At 39.4% G+C, this 27120-nt stretch overlaps 1 protein-coding gene across 7 annotated transcripts in view; it reads left to right on the top strand.

Annotated features, from left to right (window-relative positions):
* LOC127414759 (exocyst complex component 6B-like) overlaps positions 1–27120 on the top strand; it is a 187583-nt gene that overhangs the window by 144213 nt on the left and 16250 nt on the right. For 2 of the 7 annotated variants that reach the window (XM_051653022.1, XM_051653031.1), the window contains 2 exons: positions 1509–1650; positions 3944–4017. In XM_051653022.1, coding sequence (XP_051508982.1) covers positions 1509–1650; positions 3944–4017 — 216 coding nt within the window. Of the gene's footprint in view, positions 1–1508; positions 1651–3943; positions 4018–5286; positions 6124–7635; positions 7763–10632; positions 11227–27120 lie in introns of those variants that run through there. The other 5 variants (XR_007892851.1, XM_051653053.1, XM_051653067.1 and 2 more) reach the window with 5 other exon arrangements.

Genomic DNA, 27120 nt, shown 5'->3' on the forward strand with positions numbered 1-27120 from the left:
CACAGCGCTGACTAGAGCGATGAATGCAGACTATATTTTCAAACGCAGCCTTTTAAGGTTTAGTAATCGCTCATGGACATAGTGATTTTAATTTTAATTAAATCAATCATGTACCATTATTGGATATCGTACTGATGTCTCAGAAGTCAAAGTCTGCTAGTTTCAAGTGTTTTGGATGGTTTCCTTATCATGTGGCCTCTAGGTAAGTGTCGCTTTCACAACTGTTACATCTGTAACGCTGGTTTTTCATGCTTATAACCGATGTGCTGATGGTTTAAATTTGGTCAATAATTGGCCAATACATCAGTGCTTCTCTAGTCATGAAATCAAAGACCCTCCACTCGAAATCCCAACACAAGCGGTCAAGAGACGCATATGACCTGGTATGGCGATGGTGCCTGTCCACTTGTGATCGAATCACCCGAAACGCATCTTTAATATCAGGCAATAAACAAGGCGCACACACACACAGCGGGAGAGTGAGAGTGAAGTCAAAACTGATGCACTAGGTTAAAATGGTTTTCTCGTTTCTTTTTTTTATCTGTCAAAATGACAGATAGCATATGGAATTATTCATTAATGTTTCAGAAAATCCATTATTGATGTAGAATTTTCGGTTAACGCAACCCCTAGTCCCAACTATAGTCAGGCATCTCCGTTGTATTTGTTAACTGAACCTAAGCATTCATTTGTTAATTTTAGTGATTTCTGATGTAAGAAATAACTGAAGTGGAATTTTCACACCTCTGGAGCATAGACATAGACAGAAAAATAATAAATCTCTCTCTCTCTCTCTCTCTCTCTCTCTCTCTCTCATGGATTTAACTGTGTATTTCTCCTCACCTTTAGTGTTTTAAATAAGCAGGAATTCCTCTTGTGTAATGCCATTTTGTTTTTATTGGTTGACCCCATCAGATAAAAATTCCACATAGTTTTCTTTCAGGTTTAGTGTCATATTAATAGCTTTGGATCTCCCCTGAAGTATTAGCCTGATTGTCAGGAAAGTGCTGGACGGCAGACAAGGGCATATTTGAGGTTTTTGACTTGGAGCTTGAATAGTGTATGTTTCAGCATGTGTGACGGCCAAGTGTGGCTAATGTGGTTCTCCCAGCTAAAATGTCCACCAGAGTGCTCCTTAACCCCAGTCTGTGTGTTTGTGAGTTGGCATGAAAGCATGAACTTGTGTGGTTGTAAACACAGTACACAGACTGAAAACGTTTCCTGTGTGTGTACATGGAGACTACATCAGAGACTACAATGCAGCAGTACAATCTCTGCCAAAAGAGAGAATGAAAGGAGATATGATTTGTCAGGGATAAAAATGAGAGTGAGATGAGAATATTGAAACATGCAAACACTTTCTTTTGCAAAAAAAAAAAAAAAAAAAAAGTCAAAAGTTTTACCACCTATGGTGATGATTAGATTGAGAAGTCATACTTAAAAGAGACCCAGTTTATAACAATATCTCTTTTTTTACCCTCCATTTCTATACCTTTTTCTGTTTGTAGGGGAAAGTGGCTCAGACGGCATGTATGTCAGCTTGTAAACACCTTTCCACCTCCCTGCTGCAGCTGCTGTTGGATGCTGATGTCAAACAAGTGTCTATGGGAGCCCTGCAGCAGTTCAACGTGGATGTCAGAGAGTGCGAGAGTGAGTTTGGCCTTTCTCAAGTTCGCATAAGCTTTACATGACAATCATAAGCCTCTTTAACCTGCTTGCATGCACCTTTTCCTGATATTTCATTGTCCAAATCTGAGTGTCCTCCATCATACCGGGCATGAGACATTTTATTGCACAATGTAGTGTCCAGTGTATACCCAAGTGGTTAGAAAAAAGGTGAGAGAGCTGAAAATGAAGCGTTTTTGGCTTGCACTGAAGCTTTGCCGCTTGGCCTGTCTCTCCTTACAGCTTTGCACGTGATCACAGCTAAAACCGCTTTTGAGCGTGTAACCCCTGCTGGTTAATGGATTTCCAGTGATCCTCAATCAGCGCACACTTTCACACAGAGGTCACAGACAGAGAGACAGAATGACCTCCGTCACAAAATGGCCATGTCTCTCACACTGCAAGCTGCCTTTTTGGTGTGGATGTGCTTTGATTTACCAACCAGCTTGATAAGTACCATATCAATGATTGGTTTCAGTTGGAGAGACCACGTCCCGATAATTTGGATGTTCCTCCTTTTACTTTTATCCCTCAAACCACAGATCTGCACTTTAATCGAGATCCCACTCAAGTAAAAAATAAAAAACTCCCATCCCCCTCCATCCCACACTTCCTTTTACCCCAGTCTTGGTGAATGAGGTCACCGTGTTTACGGTTTCTGGAAGTTTCAAGGTTTGGTTTACGGTAATAATATAGGACTAAAATAACTTCTTAAAGATATTACTACTTGAATGCACCTTGATGATGTGTCTGTGGTTGGATCTATCAACAGTGTGGACATGCCTGCTCTTTGTGATAAAGAAAGGAAAATTAAGAAATGAAACGAAGATGATAAGTTCATAGTGGAGCTGATAATACATTTCTTGTTCAGTAAAAAGCCACAGCAACTCAAAAAACCCAACACTTTAAGGGATTAAATGGAAATGTCATTCCACACAATCTCTTAATATCATTGATAAAGGAGTAGATATTACTGTACATACAGACATTTAAAATAGAATAAATATGCACTGAATGCTCTCCAAATGTCTTTGGACCAAAAATGAACTGTCACGTCATGTTTTCAATATATTACTAAACATTTTTTCAGTGAAGGGTTATCAGCCACCTTCCAACTGCAATTTTATCTCGATCCCACAAGGGGCTCTGTTAATCTAAGATTTGCCTTTCACTTCTAGTCTGCCTCTTTGACCTGTACAGCTCCACAAGTGAGTGATGGGACAGTCAAAGGGAGAGCAGCATGAGCTGCAGCTTTTTTAATTCAACTGGTTTTTGGGAGCATTAATATCTTGATAGCTTGTCCTCGCTTATCCCTTAAGAGATTTATTTGCATAGTCCCTTTAATAGGGCTTTAAGCTAGTATGTGGCAGTTAGGTGAAAGCCTAGAGTTGTTCTCTTTCCTCTCGTATCTTGACAATATGTGTTCTGACATGGTCACGTGAACTATGCTGCCTTTGGCCCTGGTCGCTTTCCTGTAACAAGGCAAGCAGGGAAGTTCGAGTAATCGACAGTCTTGGACAGAGACACGGCGACAAAAGTGCGAGTGAACTGGATAAGCAGTTGCTGGCTCAGCGTTTGCGGGGGTCAGAAATAAAGATGGCAGGCGTGTAATTTGCGTGAGAGGCAAGAAAGGCATGCAGCATTGCGAGGTGAAAGGGATTTCTCCTGGCCCCGGCTTGTTTTGTCTCCGTGTGTCAAATGTTCCGACTTTCAGAATGGCGAAGCTGCTTGTTTACGGGTTCTTGTCCAAAGGCAGAGAAAGGTCCAATGGCCTCACATCCAACCCTCAGAAACATCTCTACAACTCCTACACTCCCCACACACCCCCAGACCATTGGCTTTTCACAGGTTTTGTCAGCCCCTTTGCTCAGTACCACACCATTGGTCTGGGACAGTGGCCTCATGGGAATCCACTTTAGGTTTGAGGTTACAGGGTAAATTCGTCCCCTTGTCCCACACATCCCCTCTATCTGACTTGTCAGATCAATGTTGGGGAGAATTAATGAGAGTTTGATGGTCTTTTTTCGGATGGGCCATACAAAGCCGGTGGCAGACCCAGAGACATGACTCTGTGGCAGGGGCTGCCCTGAACCACCCAACTAACCCTCCTCCCCCTTTGCCAGCACTCCCAAAACCTTGAAAGCCTCTCTCCATTTCACCTCCCCCGCCCCCACTGAACCTCCCCCTGTCCTCCCCTTGTCCCAGCTGTCATCCGTCTGCCAATCTCCTGCTCCATGGCGAATTCCCTGCTCTCTTTATCCCTCTCTCTTTCCCACAGGGTTTGCCAGGGCCGGCCCGGTGCCTGGCTTCCAGGGGGACACTCTGCTGCTCGCCTTCATCGACTTGAGACAAGTAGGTCTTTGTTTTTTTCCACTCCTTTTTCTTTTCTTTCATTCTTCTTTCCCCCTTTCTTCTGTTTTCCCCTGTTTACCCCTTAGCATCCCCCCCTTCTTTCTCTTATTCTCCCCTCTACTGCCAAACCCAACCCCCTAAACCTCCACGCTAGCCTTGGTTTTGTTTGAAGGTTTCTTTCCTTGAGTTACCCTCAGTGTGTGAGCCTGTGTAGGTTTGTATTCATATCTGTGGTCTGAATGCCTGGCCAGAAATTCACTTTTGGGTGGTTTTGTATTTACCATTGTGGCAGTTGGTGTTGAGGTAGCCTCAAGACCACCTCCTGTTTAGTTTAAGGTAAACTGTGCTATTGCTCTGACCTGAAAATTAAAACGCACTGACCAGAACATAAAGGTGATGTTGTAAAGAGAAAGTCATTAGTTCAAAGCCTTATTATCTCATCCCATTATTGTTGTTCTTACTGGTTTATGAGGATATGTTGTTAAGTACTGTGTCCAGTATCCACTACCACTGTCTAAGCAGTTCATTTGATCATTCTCCAATATTATGTTGTCAGAGCCGTGGCCTAGCTGTGCACCTGATTGTGTGCCTATGTACCAGTCCCACTTGCCCTCTCTATTACCATTATTTCCTGTCCTGTTAAATGGCAAAACCCCCAAAATAAAATGAAATAGCATGTCCAGTCATGCACCATTTGTACAAAATCTCTGCATAACTAAATTTTGTTTGTGACGTGTCCAATGAATTTTTGAATTAAGGCGGGATTAATATATTGTGTCTCTGTGTATTTGAAAATGTAGAGATCTAGAGAGGCTATAAAAACAATAACAGTGGGGGTATAAGGCTCCATATTTGAGACCCTCTCCCTCGTTGCCAATGTGGCCAACCTGAGCGGGTGTCAGGGACTGAGAGGGGATGACGGATGGGCTGGATGCTCGGGGAGTACTGGATGAATGAGCTGACAGACAGTGACATATAGCTCTTTCTTCTACTAAAACAATCCTGTTTTGTACCGCCTGCCATCATGATGCAGTGCCACTTGTTTTCCATTTGTTTTTGTTTTTTTTAAAACCTAACTTCACCATGAAGGCGCTTGTGTGGTTTTGCTTTGTTTTGTTTTTTAAGAGAGGAGAAAAGAGGATGCTGAAGAAAAGAATAAACAAAACAGCTTTTTTGCTTTTTTTAATGTCATCTTTTGCTTTGGAGCTGTCATGATGCATGAAATCTATAATGGTAACTTTCATACTGTTATTGTCATTATAATTTCAGAAATGTCAGATGGAAGTGTGTAGAGATGCACGTAAACCCCCTTACTCCCCTCCTCTCAAGCAGTGGCTTTTTCAAGGGGTTGTTCGGGTGATGAGGGACGTCAGAACCGCTCTGTTGACCCAGGCATCCCCCTGCGTGCCTGGCCCTGAATACGCCCGATAAATCAACCTGAAGGGCCCGTTTGTGTCCCAGTCTCCCGGGTCCTGGGATGGGGTTGCAGGTCAATACTTCTGGAGATAGACAACGGAAAAGTCCGGAAGCTCTGGGAGGCATTTTGGTGAGAGGCTGGATCCTGGATTCACTCTCCTATCAGAAAAGAAAAGAATGCACACAAAAAGAGGAACATCCAGACTCTGCTTCAAAGTGCTATAGATTATGATGAATAGGAAGACAAATGAAGGAGGACTGATGTTATGGAAGGAGAATCATGGAGAAGAAACAGAGAGAATAAATTCTCATTAATTCTTTCATTAATCTCTACTATCTGGCTACACTCACATAGCAGCAGAATACGTTTGTCAGATGTGTTTTGGGTGTCAAAAATGGTTATGTTATTACAAAGTTCATTTTGACACACACATCTGAAATTTTCTGCTTTAGTGTGTCAGTAGGAAATATCCGTTTTAATTTACAAACTTTCCTTTTACAAATAGAATAGAATAGAAGAAAAACAAGGAGTTCTGCAACTGATGGTATGGCCCTCACAGATCCCTGAGTCAGTCTGGGATTACACGAAGGGAAAGAAGCAACTAAGCCAAAATTAATAGCAACTGTAGCAAGTTCTCCAAGATGCTTGGAATAAACTACCTGCCAAAAACATTGAAAAACTGTGTGAAAGTGTACCTGGGAAAATTGGTTCTGTTTTAAAGGCAAAGGGCTGTCACACCAAATTTTGCACTTTATATGAGGTTAATTAATAAATAAATAACTAGTCATGGCATTTATTTTTTAAAACGTCCTCACTTTGCAGCATTTTTCACAAGTGCCTAAATTTTTGCACAGTTCTGTATGACATTGGTATAACTCCTGGCAACCTTAGAGCTGCAGTTCTATATTTAGGAGAATTGTATTAGTGGATTATATGACAGAAGGTTTGTGGTGATAGGAACACTTGGCTGGCCTTGGTGTGGGAGGCCTGATAGCCTCTGTGGTGTGGCTGACCCCCCAGCAGTGTACACACCATGGGCCACCACTTGCCCCAACTCTTGCCCTGGATCTTCTCCCTTCCCAAATTCCTTTCAGATCTAAAGGAGGGGCATGGACAGAGCCAGCAGGCAGGCTTCAGTTATGGGAGGGTTATGGGATGTAGGGATGGACTTAAAAAAGGCATAATTTAAGGGAATACTGCAGCTTGTGAGTGCTGAGTTTAACCAATTATTTCTGTCAGTTTGACTAATTTGATCATTAACTGCATGTGGTCTTTGGAATACCACACACTTCAGAGGTGGCTGGAAGACTTGTTCTGCAAGGGTTCACAGTAATTTTGCACATTGTTGCAGGTGCATCATAGCCACAGGGCATTTAATGGGTTAAGATGGAAGAGCTTGGCTTCTACCATCCATTTTGGCCAGTGACCCATGCAGAGGTTATGGTCTGCAGTGGTGTCTCTTCTCCCCTCCCTTCATGGCCTGTTCTGGGGTACAGCATAGAAAGGTAGAGGGGGCGGGGGATCATTTTCCCGCTACTGTGAATTTGGGAACCATGAGGCTGCTACGCATTCCTGTGGCCTGTCCACAGGCATTATCCTAGAATTCCTGGAACGTTGTTAAAAGGAATCAGTATAAAATGCTTTTCTCCTTTCTAACCCCCAGCATTCCTCTTTCTTGGTCCTTGTTGGTGAAAGACTAACACCAGTGACATGGCTAAAGGCTTATGTTTAGCTGCCCATCTAATCCCTCTGGGCACCTTCTTAAGTATCCATACACATATAGCTAGAAGTCTCACTGCTAGGGTCAACCGTCTGTATCCGACTGTGGCATGTGCAGTGGAACTGGCTTTACCCATGACTTCATCAGTAAACCATCCTCTCATTCTCTCCATTTTTACCTATGTTCTTTGCCTCTTTTATTGCTATTATTCTTTGATTGAGATATCTCTGTGTTTTGAGTTGAAATTTTGCTGTTCAAAAGTACTGTCAAAAGAGGTTCTGGTGGTGTAATAGTGGGTTGAGGCTTGCATAAAAATTAAAGTAATCCATAAAGTGTTCTGCTCCAATTCAATGACTAAATATTCTCAAGGTTACTTTGCAGTCTGTTTATAGGCCTTTGTTTTTGTATGTCTTTGTTTGGTAATTGCTAAACAAACTGAATCCACCAGTGACTCTGGCAAAAAAATTTGTTCCGGCAACAGGGTGCAGGGCGGGGACATTATGGCAGGACAGAAGATGAAAGCCCCCCTCTAAAAGGAGTTCACTGCGGTCTAGGGAAATTTGCTTCTTTTTCCAATCCTCAGTCAGAAGCATCCTCTGGAAACTAAGGTAATCTGGAGAACATTCCCTCAGTTAGAAAGACTTCTCTTTAAAGAAATTGGCAATTTTGTGCTTCTTTTCCAACTTCTTGCAATAGTTCTTATTTGGTAGCTGTTTGTACCCGATAGGTCCATATATATCTAGCCACTCTGTGCGCTGCTGTCGAGAAGGAAGACACAAAATAAATAAAAATAAGTGGAAGCACCAAGCTTAATGATGTTGAATTTTGAATATTACCCAGAGGCATACTGGAAAATATTTGAAAGGCTCATGCTTACAACTCACAGCACCAGTAGTTAAGTCAAGTCATTTCTATTTTATTTGTATTTATATATCGCTTCTCACAATATAATTTTTTTCAAAGCAGCTTTACAGAAAATCATAAGTCCACAGTGAACGGTTTCATTGAAAACTTCATTGAAAATCATGCCTTAATACTGTATTTTTGTCTTAAGGCCCCCAGAGAGCAAACCAAGGGAACTGTGGCAAGGAACAAAACCTTTATAAGATGTTTAGTTGTTGGATAAAACCCTTGGGAGAAACCAGGCTCAGCTGGGGGAGCCAGTTCTTCTCTGGCTATACAGCATGAACATAATGTCAGTATTAATTAGCCATGTCTAATACAAGTCATGCATTAATTGAGTAAATTGAGTAGATTTGTGATAGGCAATGTTTCAAACTAAAGGGTGGTGAATGAATTTAAGATGATTAAGTTCACCCCAAATTGACTGAAGGTGTGCAGGTACTGTAGATGCAGTGTTATTTTTTTATTTGGCTGGTAAAGGCTTTAGTTGGCAGTCATTTATTTGTCTTTGTATTCTATTTTAAGAGAATGAAGTGATGTAAGCAGTGGTCAGTAAAGTGTTAATCGATGTTTGAAATTTTTACTATCAGGAGAAAATTCACCAAAGTGCTCATCTTGTCAGAACCCACTATCCATTAAACATATTTTACTGGACTGTTATACCTCTACACATCTGAGGAACCTGTATTATTCAGTTGATTCTTTTGAAAAGGTTTTTAATCAAGTGAATCCAAATTTAGTTTTAAGGTTTTTAGGAAAAATGAATCTTAAACACCTCATTTAACTATTTTAAATAACTAAACCTGGTTCCCGCCATGAATATAGCCATAGAAGCTGGCATGGCGTAAAAAATTAAAGAAACAAAAAAACTCAATGTTTGAAATGGCAAATGCTGCAGTTGATAGCAGTTTATTAGCTGTGGAGTCCATCCTAAAGATTGAGATGATGCAAGCAGTGGTCAGTTAAGTAGCCCTTGCTCTCTGGCTGGTTGTTGGCAGCAGTTAATCCTCTGTGAAGTCCATCATAGTAGGATAAAGTGATGCAGACAGTAATCATCTAAGCGCCCCTTGCTGTCTGGTTGGTACTGCAGTTAGTAGTCATTGTTCAGCAACACATAGCGGTGGGAGTGGAACACCGGGCTGGACCGAAGCTGGATCTGACAGGCTCTTGGAACCTCTGTGTAGGTGTCCCGAGGATGAGACAGGGAAGCAAATAAAATAATATTACCCTAGATGACATTTACTTAATTTAACAGCAGAGTTACAGAATATGAGAAGTATAACTACTTGAGGGATAAATTAGATTTATGCATGTCTAAAGAGATGACTTGTTAAACTAGACTTAAATTGAGAGATTGTGCCCGAGTCCAAAACATCGCTATGAAGGCTTTTCTTGAGTTTAAGAGCCAAGTAGGAAAGGGATTCATGTCCTGTTGTGGATTTTTATATTCTGGGTACTATTAACAGGCCGGAATTTTGGGACATTAGTGAACGTGATGGATTATAGCTCAATAGAAAGTCGCTTAAGTAGAGGAGCTAGACCATTCAAAGCTTTGTACATATGAGAATTAAAACATTGATAAGAAACCTTACAGGCAGCCAGTGTAATGATGATAAGATTCGGGTAATATTATCATACAGTATTTCCTGGTTCTAGTAAGCACTCTAGCTGCTGCATTTTGAACCAACTGAAGCTTATTTATTGAGCAGGCAGAACATCAACCCAGTAGTCAAGTCATTTTTATATGTATAGCGCTTTTCACAACACACATCGTTTCAAAGCAGCTTTACAGAAAATTATATTATAACAGAATATTAAGCTGTCATCATTGTGCAGTTTGATAAAAATGTGATTGTAGATTTTAATAATAAATAATAATATTTGTATTTAGACCCCACAGTGAGCAAGACAAATGTGACTGTGGCAAGGAACACAAAACTTCATAAGATGTTGGTTAATGGAGAAAAATAACCTTGGGGGAAACTAGGCTCTGTAGGGGCCAGTTCCCCTCTGGCTAAACAGCCAGAATTATTAAAACAATATTAGTTATTTTTGTTTTTAAATTAGTAAACTAAGTAAATGTTAGGGGCCAATGTTTAAAAAGAAATTGTTTTGTATGAACTAAGATTAATGACTAAAAGTCTTTAAAGTCCATCCTGAATTAACTGCGGAAGTGCACAGAGATGCATTATCCTTTGATATTTGGCTGATTAAGGCTTTAGCTAGCAATTAATTTTGTCTATGTATTCCATTTTTCGAGAATGTAGTCCATCCTTTGACCAAGGTGATGCAGGCAGAGGTCAGTGAAGTGCATTGCAGTTTGACTAGGAGCTTGTGGCAGTTTATCCACTGTGAAGTCCATTGTAGTAGAAATGGACTGAAGTGATGTCTGGCTGGCACAGGCTGCAGTTAGTCATCACTCGGTGACACGTAGCAGTGGAGTGCATTAAAAATAATCTCATCTTGAGGTTGAAAACACATACATTTTCTTTTCTGCATCTGAAACAGAGAGCATGTGGCATAACTAAGCAATATTTAAAAGGTGGAAGAATACTGTTTGGATTGTTTTTTCCAGCAGGACAGTGCTCCATGCCACACAGCCAGGTAATTCAAGGTGTGGATGGAGGACCACCAGATTAAGACCCTGTCATGCCCAACCCAATCTCCAGACCTGAACCCCATTGAAAACCTCTGGAATGTGATCAAGAGTAAGATGGATGGACACAAGCCATCAAACAAAGCCGAGCTGCTTACATTTTTGCCCAGTAGTGGCATAAAGTCACTCAACAGCAATGTGAAAGACTGGTAGAGAACATGCAAAGACACATGAAAACTGTGATTGAAAATCATGGTTATTCCACCAAATATTGATTTCTGAACTCTTCCTAAGTTAAAACATTAGTATTGTGTTGTTTAAAAGTGAATATGAACTTGTTCTCTTTGCAATATTCGAGGTCTGAAAACACTTTTTTTTCATCTTTATTGTTATTTTGACCAGTTGTCATTTTCTGCAAATAAATGCTCTAAATGACAATATTTTTATTTGGAATTTGGGAGTTATGTCAGTGTTTTTGAGAATAAAACAAAAATGTTTATTTTACTCAAAAACATACCTATAAATAGTAAATCCACAGAAACTGATAATTTTGCAGTGGTTTCTTAATTTTTTCCAGAGCTGTATATATATATATATATATATATATATATATATATATATATATATATATACATATATGATTTATTTTATTGTTTTATTGTTTGTGATATGGGAGGAACCTTGCAGGTTCAAAGAAATCACTACTTGTCCCATTCAAGGATCTATCTGAAACAAAATGAAACACACTTACAGTGTTTGCACTGTTTCATTTTGTTTCAGACAGTTACCGCCCAACATGTGTCAACATGCCCTGGTGAAAAAATGTCATTGATCTATACATGACATAATTGTCTATTATAAGTTTCTGGATGAGTAAAAGTGAAAGGCTATGACCGAAGTATTTCAGTTGTTCAGGAAGATGAAATGAAAGCAAGTACTGTAGAACATTGATTTATGATGGATGAACACAATGTGAAAATAAATTAAGAAGTGTAAATTCTGGTTGATGGTTGAATGACCTTGAGGTTATTTTTGAATATGAAACCAATCTAGCTAGACATGGGATTTCCAGACGTTTTCAAACTTGCTGTTTGATATTTCCCAGTCATGCAAGTGCCTTAAGGAGAATGAACCCATGCAATGCTGAAGTGTCTGTCTGTGTCATTACCCTCACCCTCTGCTTTCAAACACACAATATCACTGCAGGCCCATGAGGTCAGTACATGTTTTGTGTTCACATGTTTTTTTTTTTAATAATTTTTGTTTATATTGTGGGTCTTCGCATCTTTTGGCCAAACCATTGATTTGTGTGTCACAGCTGCCCAAACATATTTATGGCGATGCAAGTTCAGCTATGGCTTGTACAATTCCCCTTGCCCCCCTCTTCTACCCATCATTTCCTGTCCTCTCTTAACTATCTTTATAAATAAAGTGGTGAAAAGGCCATAAATAACATGAAAAACTAAGGAATAGAAACACCTAATTGTTCCTTGCGTTTATGATAACATTTTATTTGATTGTGTTTGCTGTGCATCGAATATGCAAGACAACCTTTAGTTTCGGAAAGGGCTGTCAGAAGAAGCCTCCTTGGAAGTGAGTTGGGAAGGAAAACAAGACCACCTCTGTCCCACATTCCCTGTTAGTGATGTCATGATGATGAGCTGGACCCTGAGTGTATGTTTGTGTTTTTAATGAAGCCTCTCGGTCAACAGCAGTCTCCCTGATCCTTAACCTGCAAGGTCCAGTAGCTGGGGTAAGACAGACCGCACCAAAGGTGCACAGGAAAGAAGAGATGGAGGATGAAACCATATGGCCGGTGCTCTTCTCCTCACCCTGTTCATCTCGAGCCTCCCACAGATCTGCTCTGTGTACTTCCTTTGGAACAGACAAAAAGTTTGAAAGAGATGGGGAGAAAGACTGAGGAGTGCCACGGAACCTTAATTGAACAAGCAAACGAACTCACCTAGATGTTCCTGTCTTTGCTTATGGAAATTTTTTTTGAAAAAGAATCAGAAACAGTGCAAATGTAGGAAGGAGAAAGAAAAGGAAATGACACAGGCAGTGTTCTCAGACCATCTCTCCATAGTCTCCCTAAACAAGCCAGTGACAGGTGTCACAGTTTAATTGCACCCCCCCAGCTCTTTCTTAATGCCCAGAGAGTGTGTCATGCTTAAATCCATCCCCCTGTTCCTTCTCAATGGCCTGCTAGTGTGTATCAGTGAAAAGCCTGTTTGAGGCGCTGTCACAGGTCTCCAGGGGTCAGACAATGAGCTGCCCTGCTTGTATGGAGTCAGTGAGGGAGCAGATATTCCCTGAGCAGGGGGTTGACATCTCTCTTTGCTGCAGGGTCCCATTCAGCCTTATGAGGATGACACTGACATAGCTTGTGTGTGTGTGTGTGTGTGTGTGTGTGTGTGTGTGTGTGTGTGTGTGTGTGTGTGTGTGTGTGTGTGTGTGTGTTCATGTTGGAGTGAGTGAGAGATGCATGCTGAACTGTCAGCGGATCCCTGTGTTTCTAGCTTACCCCTTTTCGTCTTTTATATCTCTTAAGTATCTGCCTTTTTGTCTCTCTGTATATCGTTTTCTTTTTCTCTACCTCCCGCCTTGTTTCTTCTGTAAGAAGTGGATGGTCTTAAAGGAATAGTTCACCCAAAAATGAAAATTTGCTGATAATTTACTCACCCTCAAGCCATCCAAGATGTATCTGGGTTTCTTTCTTCATCAAAACAGAATTTAAGACTTTTAGGATTTAATTTCAGGCCTCCTCCTTTAAACAATGCAAGTGAATGTACTAAATTTTTTTATGGTCCAAAATGCATATTTAGGGTGCATCAAAATAATCTACACGACTCTAGTCAACAAATAAAGTTCTTCTGAACCCAAACGATTGATTTATTTTTTAGAAACAAAACAATACTTATATGCTTTTTAACTACAGATGTTCGCTTCCGTACATCTCTGTGACGTGCGCTCATGAGAGGGATGACATAAGCTCGTTGGTAAGGTCATTCGTCACGTGGAGTCAGAAAGCGCATCATTGTTTACAGTAGAAACTTGCACAGAGTACAGACCAAGCGCCATTCACAAACCAAAATAGTCCAAAACAATTTCAAAACAATATAAAATAAAATAAAAAATAATTTCCAAATAATAATAATAAAAAAAACAATGTAAACAATGACGCGCTTCCTGACTCCTCCTCCACGTGACGCATGACCTTACCAACGAGCTTACGTCATTCCTCTCATGAGCCCACGTCACAGAGATGTACGGAAACGAACATTTGTAGTTAAAAAGCATATAAGTATTGTTTTGTTTCTAAAAAATAATCAATCGTTTGGGTTCAGAAGAACTTTATTTGTCAACTGGAGTCGTGTGGATTATTCTGATGCACCCTAAATATGCATTTTGGACCGTCAAAAAATGGAGTACATTCACTTGCATTGTTTAAAGGAGGAGGCCTGAAATTAAATCCTAAAAGTCTTAAATTCTGTTTTAATGAAGAAAGAAACTTGGATACATCTTGGATGGCCTAAGGGTGAGTAAATTATCAGCAAATTTTCATTTTTGGGTGAACTATTCCTTTAAAGATACAGTTGAAGTCAGAAGTTTACATACACCTTAGCCAAATACATTTAAACACAGTTTTCACAAGTCCTGACATTTAATCATAGAAAACATTGCCTGTCTTAGGTCAGTTAGGATCACTACTTTATTTTAAGAATGTGAAATGTTAGGATAATAGTAGAGAGAATTATTTATTACAGCTTTTATTTCTTTCATCACATTCCCAGTGGGTCAGAAGTTTACATACACTTTGTTAGTATTTAGTAGCATTGCCTTTAAATTGTTTATCTTGGGTCAAACGTTTTGGGTAGCCTTCCACAAGCTTCTTATGATAAGATGCTGGAATTTTTGTCCATTCCTCCAGACAGAACTGGTGTAACTGAGTCAGTTTTGTAGGCTTCCTTACTTGCACACGCCTTTTCAGTACTGCCCACAAATTTCTATTGGATTGAGGTCAGGGCTTTGTGATGGCCACTCCAATACCATGACTTTGTTGTCCTTAAGCTGTTTTACCACAACCTGTAGGTATGCTTGGGGTCATTGTCCATTTGGAAGACCCATTTGCGACCAAGCTTTAACTTCCTGGCTGATGTCTTGAGATGTTGCTTCAATTTATCCACATAATTTTCCTTCCTCATGATGCCATCTATTTTGTGAAGTGCACCAGTCCCGCCTGCAGCAAAGCACCCCCAAAACCTGATGCTGCCACCCCCATGCTTCACGATTGGGATGGTGTTCTTCGGCTTGCAAGCCTCACCCTTTTTCCTCCAAACATAACAGTGGTTATTATGGCCATTTTGTTTCATCAGACCAGAGGACGTTTCTCCAAAAAATAAGATCTTTGTCCCCATGTGCACTTGCAAACTGTAGTCTGGCTTTTTTATGGCGGTTTTGGATCAGTGGCTTCTTCCTTGCTGAGCAGCCTTTTGGGCTATGTCGATATTGGACTCGTTTTACTGTGGATATAGATATTTGTCTTCCTGTTTGCTCCAGTATCTTTACAAGGTCCTTTGCTGTTGTTCTGGGATTGATTTGCACTTTTTGCACCAAACTACGTTCATCTCTAGGAGACAGAATGTGTCCCCTTCCTGAGCGGTATGATGGCTGCGTGGTCCCATGGTGTTTATACTTGCGTACTATTGTTTGTACAGATGAATGTGGTACTTTCAGGTGTTTGGAAATTGCTCCCAATGATTAACCAGACATGTGGAGGTCCACAATTTTTTTTTTTTTTTCTGAGGTCTTGGCTGATTTCTTTTGATTTTCCCGTGATGTCAAGCACAGAGGCACTGAGTTTGAAGGTAGGCCTTAACCTTCTGTGGTCTGAGGGTGTTTTGGGCCCTGGAGAAGTTTTGACATGCCTTGACATTTGTGCTTTTTTTAGTTGCTTAAAAACATATTAATGGCTAAAGTCTGATAACACTGTATTCAGCACAAACTGGGCTACAATAATATGTGAACAACATGTATATACATGTTTGTATTTTTGAGAAAATATCGTTTATGCGTGGTTTTTGAAAAAACAAAAATTTTAAGTCATTGAAATAAGGCTATATATCACATACTAAATATTTGTTCACAAGACTTTTGAGAACTGGATCTTGTAACCTAGAGTTTTTGCTACAAAATGATGTGAAACCATCCTGATCACTCCTTCATACAAAACAATATAGTCATTTAACTTTTGTAAGACACTTTTAGTGTTAGAAAGGCCATATGCGAGGAGGCATGGATGATTATGAATATTGATGTGATTCACACCTGAGGAGACAAAAACCCCTCCCCTGAGAGAATGAATGTGAGGAGACTTAATGATTGAATGTATTTTTTGTAGCGTATTCACAAAATCAAGTTTAAGTTAAAAGAAGTAATCTGACTATACATTTTCTTTACATAAAGACTTTACTTAAAAACTTTAGACTTACACTACCATTTAAAAGTTTTAGATCTGTAAGATTTTTAAATGTTTTTAAAAGAAGTCTCTTCTGCTCACCAAGGCTGCAATTATTTAATCCAAAATACAGCAGAAACAGTGATATTGTGAAATATTTTTACAATTTAAAATAACTGTTTTCTATTTGAATATATTGTAAAATGCAATTTATTCCTGTGATCAAAGCTGAATTTTAAGCATCATTACTGCAGTCTTCAGTGTCATATGATCCTTCAGAAATCATTCTAATATGCTGATTTTCTAATATGGGCATATTTACAGCACATTTTACACATTTACACCCGAACAGATATTTGCAAGCACAAGATTCGTTGATGATAATGAGGCAGCATAAACACTAGTTAAAATATAATCTAAACATTCATCTTATTTTTATATCATATTACATATCATATTTATATCATACAGCATACAATTTAAATACCTGCTTTAGCCGAAACATTTAAATGTAACTAAAACTTGCCTATTAGGACAAATTTCAACTGAATCCTCTGGATACAGGATACTCTGAATCCTGGCTGGCAAGTCTGGAAATAGTCCAACTAGTAAAATATGTACATGTTTATATAAAATAGCATGTCAACTAATATGTAAGTAAAACTAAATGACTTACCCAAAATTGTATCCTCGGCTGGATCAAGTCGCTCTTCAAACGTTCATCCTCGGATTTCCGCTCTTCTTCTGAGGAAAATATGAACTCTTCGTTACTATCCAGGTGCTTCCTCACCTGTGTAGCTTGCCATCTTCCAAACGTGCAGAAAAGTGAATGAACTTGATGTTTTTTAAGGCACTGTTGGGGGCGTTTACCATTTGCATTGATCGCCTCAGCACATTACCGTATGAATAGCGCGCTCTGCTGGTGGGTGGGATCACATTAGGGATAATTAGCTGAGCCAGGAGAAAATGTACATCGCTTTGTTTCATACAGATTACATTGCAGGAGAATATTTGTTTTAAATTTGAATTGTTCTATTTAAAAGTAGACATTTTAAGCTTTCTTTAGACATATGTTTCATGTTTGTGTGATAAATATTCGCGGAGTTTGTTCATTTTTGTGACGTGTTTCAGAAAGATGCTCGCGGAGACAGAGACGGCTAAAAGCGCACCCTGTTTATTTTCTTTATTTTACAAAAGCACAAGGTTTTGTTGTTATTGTGAGTGTACACAAATAAAAGCAGACCCTTTATAGTCTCTAATGATGTCTTACACTTATCTGTATGCCCAAAAATGGAGTATTTTAAGTTGTTTCCGCTGTTATGAGGTAAAAATCCAGCAGGACGCGCCGGCACGTCCGTCGACCCCAGAGGGTTAAAATACATCCACAAGTACACCTCCAGTTCAGTTCACCTCCTATCAGAAGCTAATTGTCTAAAGGCTTGACATAATTTTCTGGAATTTTCCAAGCTGCTTAAAGGCACAGTTAACTTAGTGGATGTAAAATTCTAACCCACTGGAATTGTGATATAGTTAATTAAAAGTGAAACAATCTGTCTGTAAACAATTGCTGGACAAATTACTTGTCATGGGCAAAGTAGATGTCCTAAACGACTTGCCAGAACTCTAGTTTGCGAAAATGAAATCTGTGGAGTGGTTAAAAAAAATTATTTTAATGACTTCAATCTAAGTGTATGTAAACTTCTGACTTCAGCTGTATATAGAAATACATAAGCTTCCAGCATCCACTTGATCTGCTGAGATATCACATATTTTTTAAAAATGGCTGAAGTTACACCTTGGGCTGGTTTAGGTATTACTGTAACTGCTGATCTCCTGGGATTTTCATGCACAACAGTCTTTATAGTTTATTCAGAATGGTGCCAAAAACAAAAATTGTCCAGTGAACAGCAGTTCTGCGGATGGAAACGCCTTGTTGATGAGAGAGGTCAACAGAGAATGGCTAGACTGGTTCGAGCTGACAGAAAGGCTACAGTAACTCAGATAACCGCTCTGTACAATTGTAGTGAGCAGAATAGCATCTCAGAATGCACAACAAGATGAACTTTGAGGCGGATGGGCTACAACCTCAGGAGACCACGTCGGGCACTTTATTAGGACCATAGTGTTCCTAACTCAGTGAGTGTGTATATATAAATAACACTAAAGACAGTGAAAAGTTAAAATAAGTAACCACTGGATTTAACTGCATAATGTTAACAGATATCTGCATATTAAGCATCAAATTATTCTGTGAATTTTGTATATACAGTATTCGAATTGTGTGTTGCACACTGTTTATAGTTCAATATCTTCACAAAAAAGAAGATTGAGACGATAATAGAGACCAGAGAGAGGCTGCTAAAGGGAGTGTTTCTATGCAAATCTGTATTCAAAGCACCAGCAAGCAAGTAGTTAAATCATGATGAAAATATATAGCAAAATATCCTTCATATTGTGTCATATATTTTCTTAAAATAATTTGCCATATGAGCAAGTAATGATTAACTTTGTGTTTGAAAGTAAAGCATATTTTAAGTTTTTAAATCATTATCTGTAACTGTACGGGGTGCCCTTTTTCTCAGTTTGAGCCACTGCCCCTTAAAATGTCTGTGCATTGTCCTGTGGAAGAATGCTGTGCTTCAAACATTGGAAATGTGATGTTCAGAGGATAGCTTGCTGTCAACACCCAAGTTCTTTACTATAAAAGACGATGTAACAGTACATCCATCGAGAGACAAATATATTTTAGCATCTTTTTTTTTTTTTTTTTTTAGAGGTTTTTGGTCCAATAATGATTATAACTATGTTTTGTCAGAATTGAATAAAAGGACATTTCTAGCCATCCATAATTGTGTAGAAGGAAATTTCTGTCCATCCAGTCATTGATATCATTGATATACTCTGCTAACTTGGAGAATTTGGAAATTTCACCATGTTTTGAAGAAATATAAAGTATTGTCGCCATAACAGTGAAAACTAATTTCATGGTTTCTAATAAAGTCTACCAAGGGAAGCATATATAATCTGAAAAGCAGAGGGACTAATCTGAGCCTGTTGACACTCCATACTTCTGCTTGATTTGAAAATTCCTCGTTTACACAAACAAAATGGTAGTGATCGGATAATGAGGACCTAAACCATGCTAATGCCTGTTCACAAATGCCAACATAATTCTCACGCTTATCCAAGAGAATGTCGTGATCTATCTCACGGGTAGATTCTTCAAGTTTTTTTTTGGAGGGGATGGGTGTCACATAAGCCTAACCACTAGGGTATCTCGATGTTCATTGCTTGCCCCCTTCCACTTTTCTATATGCAGAAACCACCCGGTCCCGTGATACGCAGCACTAACTGTCTTTTCAGCGTTATGACCACACCATCTGAGCTCATAATTTGGTCTATATTTCAGATATTTTGGCCTGGATAAAGGGACAGTACCTTCAGCTCTACCTTTTGATCATTGTGCATCTGGACTCAACAACACTTACACCAGTCAGGTCAGCCATGATGAGCTAAACTTCACCTCCCACGTCTTAATGACTGTCTGGTCATGCAGATTTGCACTTTACAACATCAGAAAGTCTGACCACCCCTGTCTAAATACACCAAGCAGCTCCTGGTCCAGCTTCTTGTCATCTTAGTACTGGACGTCTGTAATGCTCTTTTGGCCGACAGATGATCCAGAATGCGGTGGACCATTTGTTCTTCAATCAAACAAAAAGGGCCCTCGTCACGCTTTATGGTCTCACTCCACTGGCCAACTTTAGCTGTCTGTATCAAATTCAAGGCTTTGACACTTTCAGAACTGCCTCTTAATCAGCACTATCTTACCTTAACACTCTCCTACAGGTTTATGTTCCCTCTTGTCCTCAGCAATCAGTGAATTAGGGGCACCTTGTGGTACCATCACAATGAGGTACAAATTCACTTACTAAGAACCTTCACACTCACTGTCCATGAGCTTCCAGCCTCCACTTGATCTGCTGAGATATCACATATTTTAAAAAATGGGTGAAGTTACACCTTTTCTGTGACCATTTAACTTATCCATAAATACGTAAATAATCTTAAACTTCCTTGTCATGACAATAAGCGCATATCTGTTTTGCTTTTCTTTTTTTTTTTTTTTACTTTGCGTGACAATCAACAATCCAGTGATTGTGGTTCCTGTGTAAAAACATCAATTCCGCTGATGTGCTGCTTTAAAAAGTCTGTCTAAATACACCTTTTCTTGGTATACCATTTTTGAGGCAGCTTATGCTGTCTGTGCTGCCTTTGCATATTTAGCCTTGAATCAGTCTTAAGCCATCTTTACACTGCAGTGTAAAGTCCTGTATGGTTGCAATGGTTAGGCCTTTGTTTAAAATACCCACCAAGTTGAATGGACTTGTGCTGTCAACTTGTCTGCAGTTCTAGACAGCATATACTAGCAAGGATCATACAACGTCTATAAGGACATTTCTCTCCTCTTAGCCTTGGCGCCCCTTGCACATAGTTTTTTGTGGCTCAGGGGCCCATGGAATTATACTTTTTTTTAATGCTAATTATTATATACATAATACCAATCATCAAAATTGCTGTACAAAATCATCATATCAAAGAGCATAAATAGTTGTTTAATGAACACTTGCTACAATCTTCCTCCATTATATATTTAGAATGAACACACAGCTAGCAACTCTGTACTGTAAGTGATGTATGAGATGAGGAAAGAGACAGAGGGAAAGTCAGGAAATACATGCAAGTGATGTTTTGGACAAGTGAACTCATCCTGGCCCTGGCGCACGCTGGCTGACCTTCCTCTATTTAACAGCCAGAACCAGACCAGGTGTAATCACTTTCTCCGGTCTTCCTCCTGTCTTTCCATCCAAGAGAGAGAGAGTAAATGAGTAGGGGGTGGGCCAGTCAAGTGGCCTCCGGCCGACCCTGTTCACATTCCCTCGAGCCAGCGGACGATAAGCCTGGCGTGCTATCTGTCTCTCTCTTTTTCCCTCTCCTTTTCCCTCTCTGTCTCTCGCAGGCTTAGTTAGTATTGGTATGCTGAGGGGGCTTGTATGGTAAAGCAGTAAGTCTGAGTGTTATGCATGTTATACATGCTGGAAAGAGGGAGAGAATGAGGGCTGACCCTCCAGTAACCTTGGCTTTGGTCCAGTCAGGGAGTCGGGCAGAATCTAAAGTCTGAGCCCTTCACTCCATTCCACTTCAGCTTCCATTCAGATCAGCCCCACTCCAGGCGCTGTGCCCTCACAGGAGAGCCTAGGTAACAGGGGTACCGAAAAGAGAGACTGATATTATTTTCCCCCTCTCTCATTCTCTCTCCTTCCACCCCCCAGTTTCTCTTTCATATATTTTTATTTTTCCTTTCTCTTCCTGCTGTGAATTTCTAATTAAAGCATTGACGGGCAGATTGTTTAACCAGTTTTGCTTCTAACAACCACCATCTGAACTCTCATTGCCTTCTTACCGGAAAGCACAACGTGTTGTAGGTCAGAAGACATGTAACATTTACAGATGTTAATTCCATTGCCATTTAGTAACGTACACAGGATTTGGTGAATTCCATTGGGATGACAAGCACCAACCTGACCCTTAGTTTCATTTTGTTTTGCCGCCCCCCCCCCCTTTGGCAGCTGTTTATCTGTTTGTCTTCATGCTGTGATGATCATGAGTAAGCAGTATTCAGTCTGTAGCCTCTCTCTGACCCTGAACATAAGGACTATTAGAGTTCACATTCACAGAGACAGCACCATACCGTAACCAAAAAGATTATCAGATTATACCATTATTCATGCCCTGTGAAAGGGGCAGGAGTTTTGTAAAGCTGGTTTTATTGTCTGTCACCACACCACACGCAAACACACATTCACATTCTATCTTCATTTTCCTACAGCAGCTGTAAGAGTTGTTTAATTTTTTTTTTTTTTTAATTCAGCCAACCCCATTTCCTGTGAGCTTAAAAAAGGCTCTTTTTTTATATAAATGTGAATGATGACACACCCTTGGCACAAATACAGCTCTGGGAAAAATTAATAGACCCCCGCAAATTTATCAGTTTCTCTGGATTTACTATTTATAGGTAAGTGTTTGAGTAAAATTAACATATTTGTTTTATTCTATAAAGTACTGACAACATTTCTCCCAAATTCCAAATAAAAATATTGTCATTTAGAGCATTTATTTGCAGAAAATGACAACTTGTCAAAATAACAAAAAATACCTTGAATAATGCAAAGAAAACAAGTTTATATTCATTTTTAAACAACACAATACTAATGTTTTAACCTAGGAAGAGTTCAGAAATCAGTATTTGGTGGAATAACCCTGATTTTCAATCACAGCTTTCATGCGTCTTGGCATGCTCTCTATCAGTCTTTCACATTGCTGTTGGGTGATTTTATGCCACTCCTGGCACAAAAATTCAAGCAGCTCAGCTTTGTTTGATGGCTTGGGACCATCCATCTTCCTCTGACATTCTGGAGGTTTTCAGTGGGGTTCAGGTCTGGAGATTGGGCTGGCCATGGCAGGGTCTTGATCCAGTGGTCCTCCATCCACACCTTGATTGACCTGGCTGTGTGGCATGGAACATTGTCCTGCTGGAAAAACAATCCTCAGAGTTGAAGAACATGTCAGAGCAGAAGGAAGCAAGTTTTCTTCCAGGAAAACCTTGAATCATGCGTCCTTCACAAAGATGAATCTGCCCGATTCCAGTCTTGCTGAAGCACCCCCAGATCATCACCGATCCTCCACCTGCTCGTCTAATGGTTAGACGGAGAACTGGAGAGGCTGTCAAGCCACAGTTTCTCGCACCCACTGTGAAATTTGGTGGAGGATTGGTGATGATCTGGGGATGCTTTGCGCCAGGAGTGGCATAAAGTCACCCAACAGCAATGTGAAAGACTGGTAGAGAGCTGACATGAAAGCTGGGATTGAAAATCAGGGTTATTCCACCAAATATTGATTTCTGAACTCTTCTCAAGTTAAAACATTAGTATTGTGTTGTTTAAAAATGAATATGAACTTGTTTTCTTACAAAATTCGAGGTCTGAAAACACAGCATCTTTTTTGTTATTTTGTCATTTTCTGCAAATAAATGCTCTAAATAACAATATTTTTATTTGGAATTTGGGAGAAATGTTGATAGTACTTTATAGAATAAAACATATCTATAAATAATAAATCCAGAGAAACTGATAATTTGCAGTGTTCTCTTAATTTCTTCCAGAGCTGTATTTCTAAAAACAGAATCAACAAAAGATATTGTGTGTCATATTTGTAAAAATGCCTTTTGAATTTTTAATATTCCATAATACTTCATCTTTATTTCATTGTCACTTGTTTTTAACACATTTTGCAACTACAGCTAGCTTAATAACTTCCTTTTTACTGTGCATTTTCTTTTTTCTTTGATTTCCTGTGAATAACTGTCATTAAAGTCTGTTTCATCATGTGTACATTAGATAACAGATCTGGAATAGTACATTTTTCTGACCACATTTATTTAAGAATCCACATACCTCTCTAGGAAATACCACAAACTCTAACCTTCTTGAACATTTTTGTTTTAGATGCTTAGTATTGGCTCTCAGCTCTGACCGTTCTGTCACACTGCTGTCCTAGTAATAATTTTTACCATGTCATAATAGAAAGGAAGGTAAGAGGGAAGTCATGTCTTCCCCAGGCCAATGCCAGGTCCAGTTATTAATTATCAGCAACTTTACATTTAGCATCAAAATAGGTTGTGTGGTGAAATGGATGATGAAGTGGGCAATGTGCTCTTCCTCATTTCTAAAACTATCAGTGTGTAGAACTCACAAGGTTAAGAGTTTGTCTTTGAAATATACTGTATACTGTATGAGATGGAAGATGTAGAACATTTTTATGCTTAAAATGTTTTTTCATTTTTTCAAAAAAGCTTTGTGCATTGTGATTTGCTGTGCATTAGATTTACTTGTGATAATTATTGTGTAGAGATGCTCATTCATATATTAACACTGATTCTTAGTTGACCTGTTGTGGATTGTACCATTGAAAGGTTTGTAACTGTTTTGTTGCCATATTGACCTGCCAACGGCTCTCTCTTTTTTTTTTCTTTTTTTTTAATGAACAGGAAGGTGAGAGTGAGGCCATGTCTTCCCTAGATTAACGTAAACTCTGTCAAACACCAATGAATTACAGTCTGTTGCTCTATTAAAATGTGTCGAAACAAGTCAAGCAGAGGGGCACAGAGGACAGAGGGGCATCCAAAATCCTGTTCTGCAACCTAAAGACTTTTTTAATTATTTTAATGCTAATAATATATGTGACATTGTCTTATTTAATTTGTGAACATTGTTTTAATCATAATTTTTGCTTCCTGTATTACTTCTGCCATACTTAGTATTGTGATTTTACTAAGATTTGAATGAACCATATTTTTCTAAGATTCTGGTTCAGTTGTTCAGCCATTTGGGAGCTCTAGATGTTTCACAGATGGGACTGTTTTGCATTCTGTGGGGTTTAGGCACTTTTCTTGATTCTCTATGACCGCTTCACCACACCATAACCCCAGAGATAACTCTTCCTTGTCTGAGGAGGACAGGAAGGTGAGTTTGGGGCCAGTTCTTCCCCAGGCTATGGCTCCTCAGACATTGCGGCCTCAGGAAGAGGGCTGTTTTTACTTGTTCCTTATGTGACTTGCTAACGGAGCAAATAGGACTGATAACAGAACAATGACCAGAGTGAGGTTCAGCTCAGAGGCAGAGTGTATCAGCCACTGCAACCATCACCATCTTGACCATCCACTGACCCCAGACTCCCTCACCCTTTTTGGACATGCTTAGAGTTGCCTCAGTAAATGTTCACTTTGCAAGTAGAGATTAGCAGTGTCCTGTAGGGACTTATTGTGGTGTTATTGCTACACACCCAGTTAGAGAATCTCTCCAGTATTGTCACTGAGTTGAAAAGGTAGAGCTTTTGCCTAATGAAATCTTAGTTACTTGTGGTTTGTGCTTTTTAATTTATACCCACAGATGCTTGTATGAAATAAAGGAGCGGTCACACTACACTTCACGCTCCTTTCACTCCCATTCAGACGCGGGAGACCGGAAATGCAATCTCATGCAATGAAATTTTGCACTATGCTGCTGTGAAAAGTTCAAGTTTGGCAAACTCTGACCTGTGAATCTGGATGATCAGAAGACGTCTGAAGAATAGAAGATCAAAAAATCACACACTGACCTCTTGGCTCAAATTCAAACAATAAATATTTCAAAGCTGTGTGTGTTTATCGTTGCTTGAAAGTGAATGGACGGCATATTCTACGGCTGCACAATTAATCGTATTTTAACTGCGATCGCGATATTTGCCTCATATGGTTAATTAACCATAACCGTCTGAATTGTTTGTGAGCTTGCAAGCTCAAAAATATGATAGACCAAATCACAAGCTCTATCAATGCCCATTTTCACCTCAACTATAACCTGTCATGCACTCTTTAGAAGTTTGCCACTGACCAGTCGCAGAAGTTTACGAGTATTGTATGTGGCTCAACTCAACATCATAATGCGATGTTTCAGTAGTCTCAGGGTGGTTCAGTGATATATACACTATACTGTATATACAATACTATAAAGTGCTTTGAGTGCCTAGAAAAGCTCTGTATAAATGTAAGAAATTATTATTATTTATTAAAAACAGAACCCCTCGTGCATGACATATCCTGGTGCACTGCAATGTCGGAAATACTTTTTTGTACTCGAAGCCTAGTGTGACCGGGCTTAAAACCGTTTTTATTATTATTATTATGAAGTTATCTAGGCTCTTAAAATACTTCGGGTTTGGCCCTCTGCTCTGCTGAGATGAACAATCCTTAGAATCCCTTGAGATTTCCATCCGTATTGTCTTAATCATGTCAGTGCTGCTTCTCTTAATGTAATTATATAAGCCACTCAATGGTAATACAGCCCCACCAGCAGAAGGGAGCAATGCATCCTAGCAGAGTGGACCAGTAGTAAGTGGTCATTGTTCAATTTTAAATTCTCTCTTCTCCAAGTTCAGTGCTGGGCAAATTCTTTTTGAAAGTGAGCATCACTATGCCCTACTCACTGTGGAGGGCAGAGCACTTGAAGGGAGTATTCTGAAAGGTGCAGGGCATTACTGTTTGGTTAACCTTATACACCGATATATATTTTTGCAAAGTTATTTTGTTATCTTGATAACATAAAAGATTATGGCAAAAAAAAAAAAAAAAAACACAATCCATTATGTGTCTGGTTTAAATCCGAAACTCAAATTGTGTGTCTCTGTGTAGTGTTTTAATTTTTTGTGTAAATAAGGAAAATTTCCAGCTGATAGTCCTTGAGTGCATTACTGTAATTGAGGTTTTAAAATCCCAAGTAAGAAGTAATGAGTTTAGCTTTCAAAATGAATTGCAAGGATTCGCCACACAGGATCACATAAACCGCAAAATTAGTTGCTTAATGTCACCCGTTCACACATTGCTCTTCATGGGTGCAAAAATGGCATTTGGGTTTGCTTATAATGTTAAGCTTCACATATTATAAACTTAACCTGTTCCATTCAGGGATCACTTTATGTGGGAAGACAAATGTCTGGCTATACAAAACTATGAATACTGACTGTCATAAAACATTTCATCTTCATATTTCTGGCCATTCCCTTCCCTGAAGTGTTTGATTAAACCCTGTTTTGACTTTAGATTGCAGTAAAATTGAAGCGTTACTTGAATGACATGATGATGTGAGATAGTGGGTTAGAACCCACTAACTCCATAAACATGTTCCTCTCCAATTTGATTATTCTTTTATTTTTTTATTCCCTTTCCATGACCTGTCTCACCTCATTCCAATACAACAACTTTTACTCCCCCTTTTCTTCTCCTCCTGCTGCTTTTCCCCTGCCGCTGCCTCCTCTTACTTTCTCAAAACATCATTTTCCTCTTCCTACTCCACATCATCATCTTACCATGATGGATTCCTTCTTGCTCTTCTTCAATTTCCTTGTCCTCATTT

This window comes from Myxocyprinus asiaticus, chromosome 2 (genome assembly GCF_019703515.2).
Source record: "Myxocyprinus asiaticus isolate MX2 ecotype Aquarium Trade chromosome 2, UBuf_Myxa_2, whole genome shotgun sequence".
NCBI lineage: Eukaryota > Metazoa > Chordata > Actinopteri > Cypriniformes > Catostomidae > Myxocyprinus > Myxocyprinus asiaticus.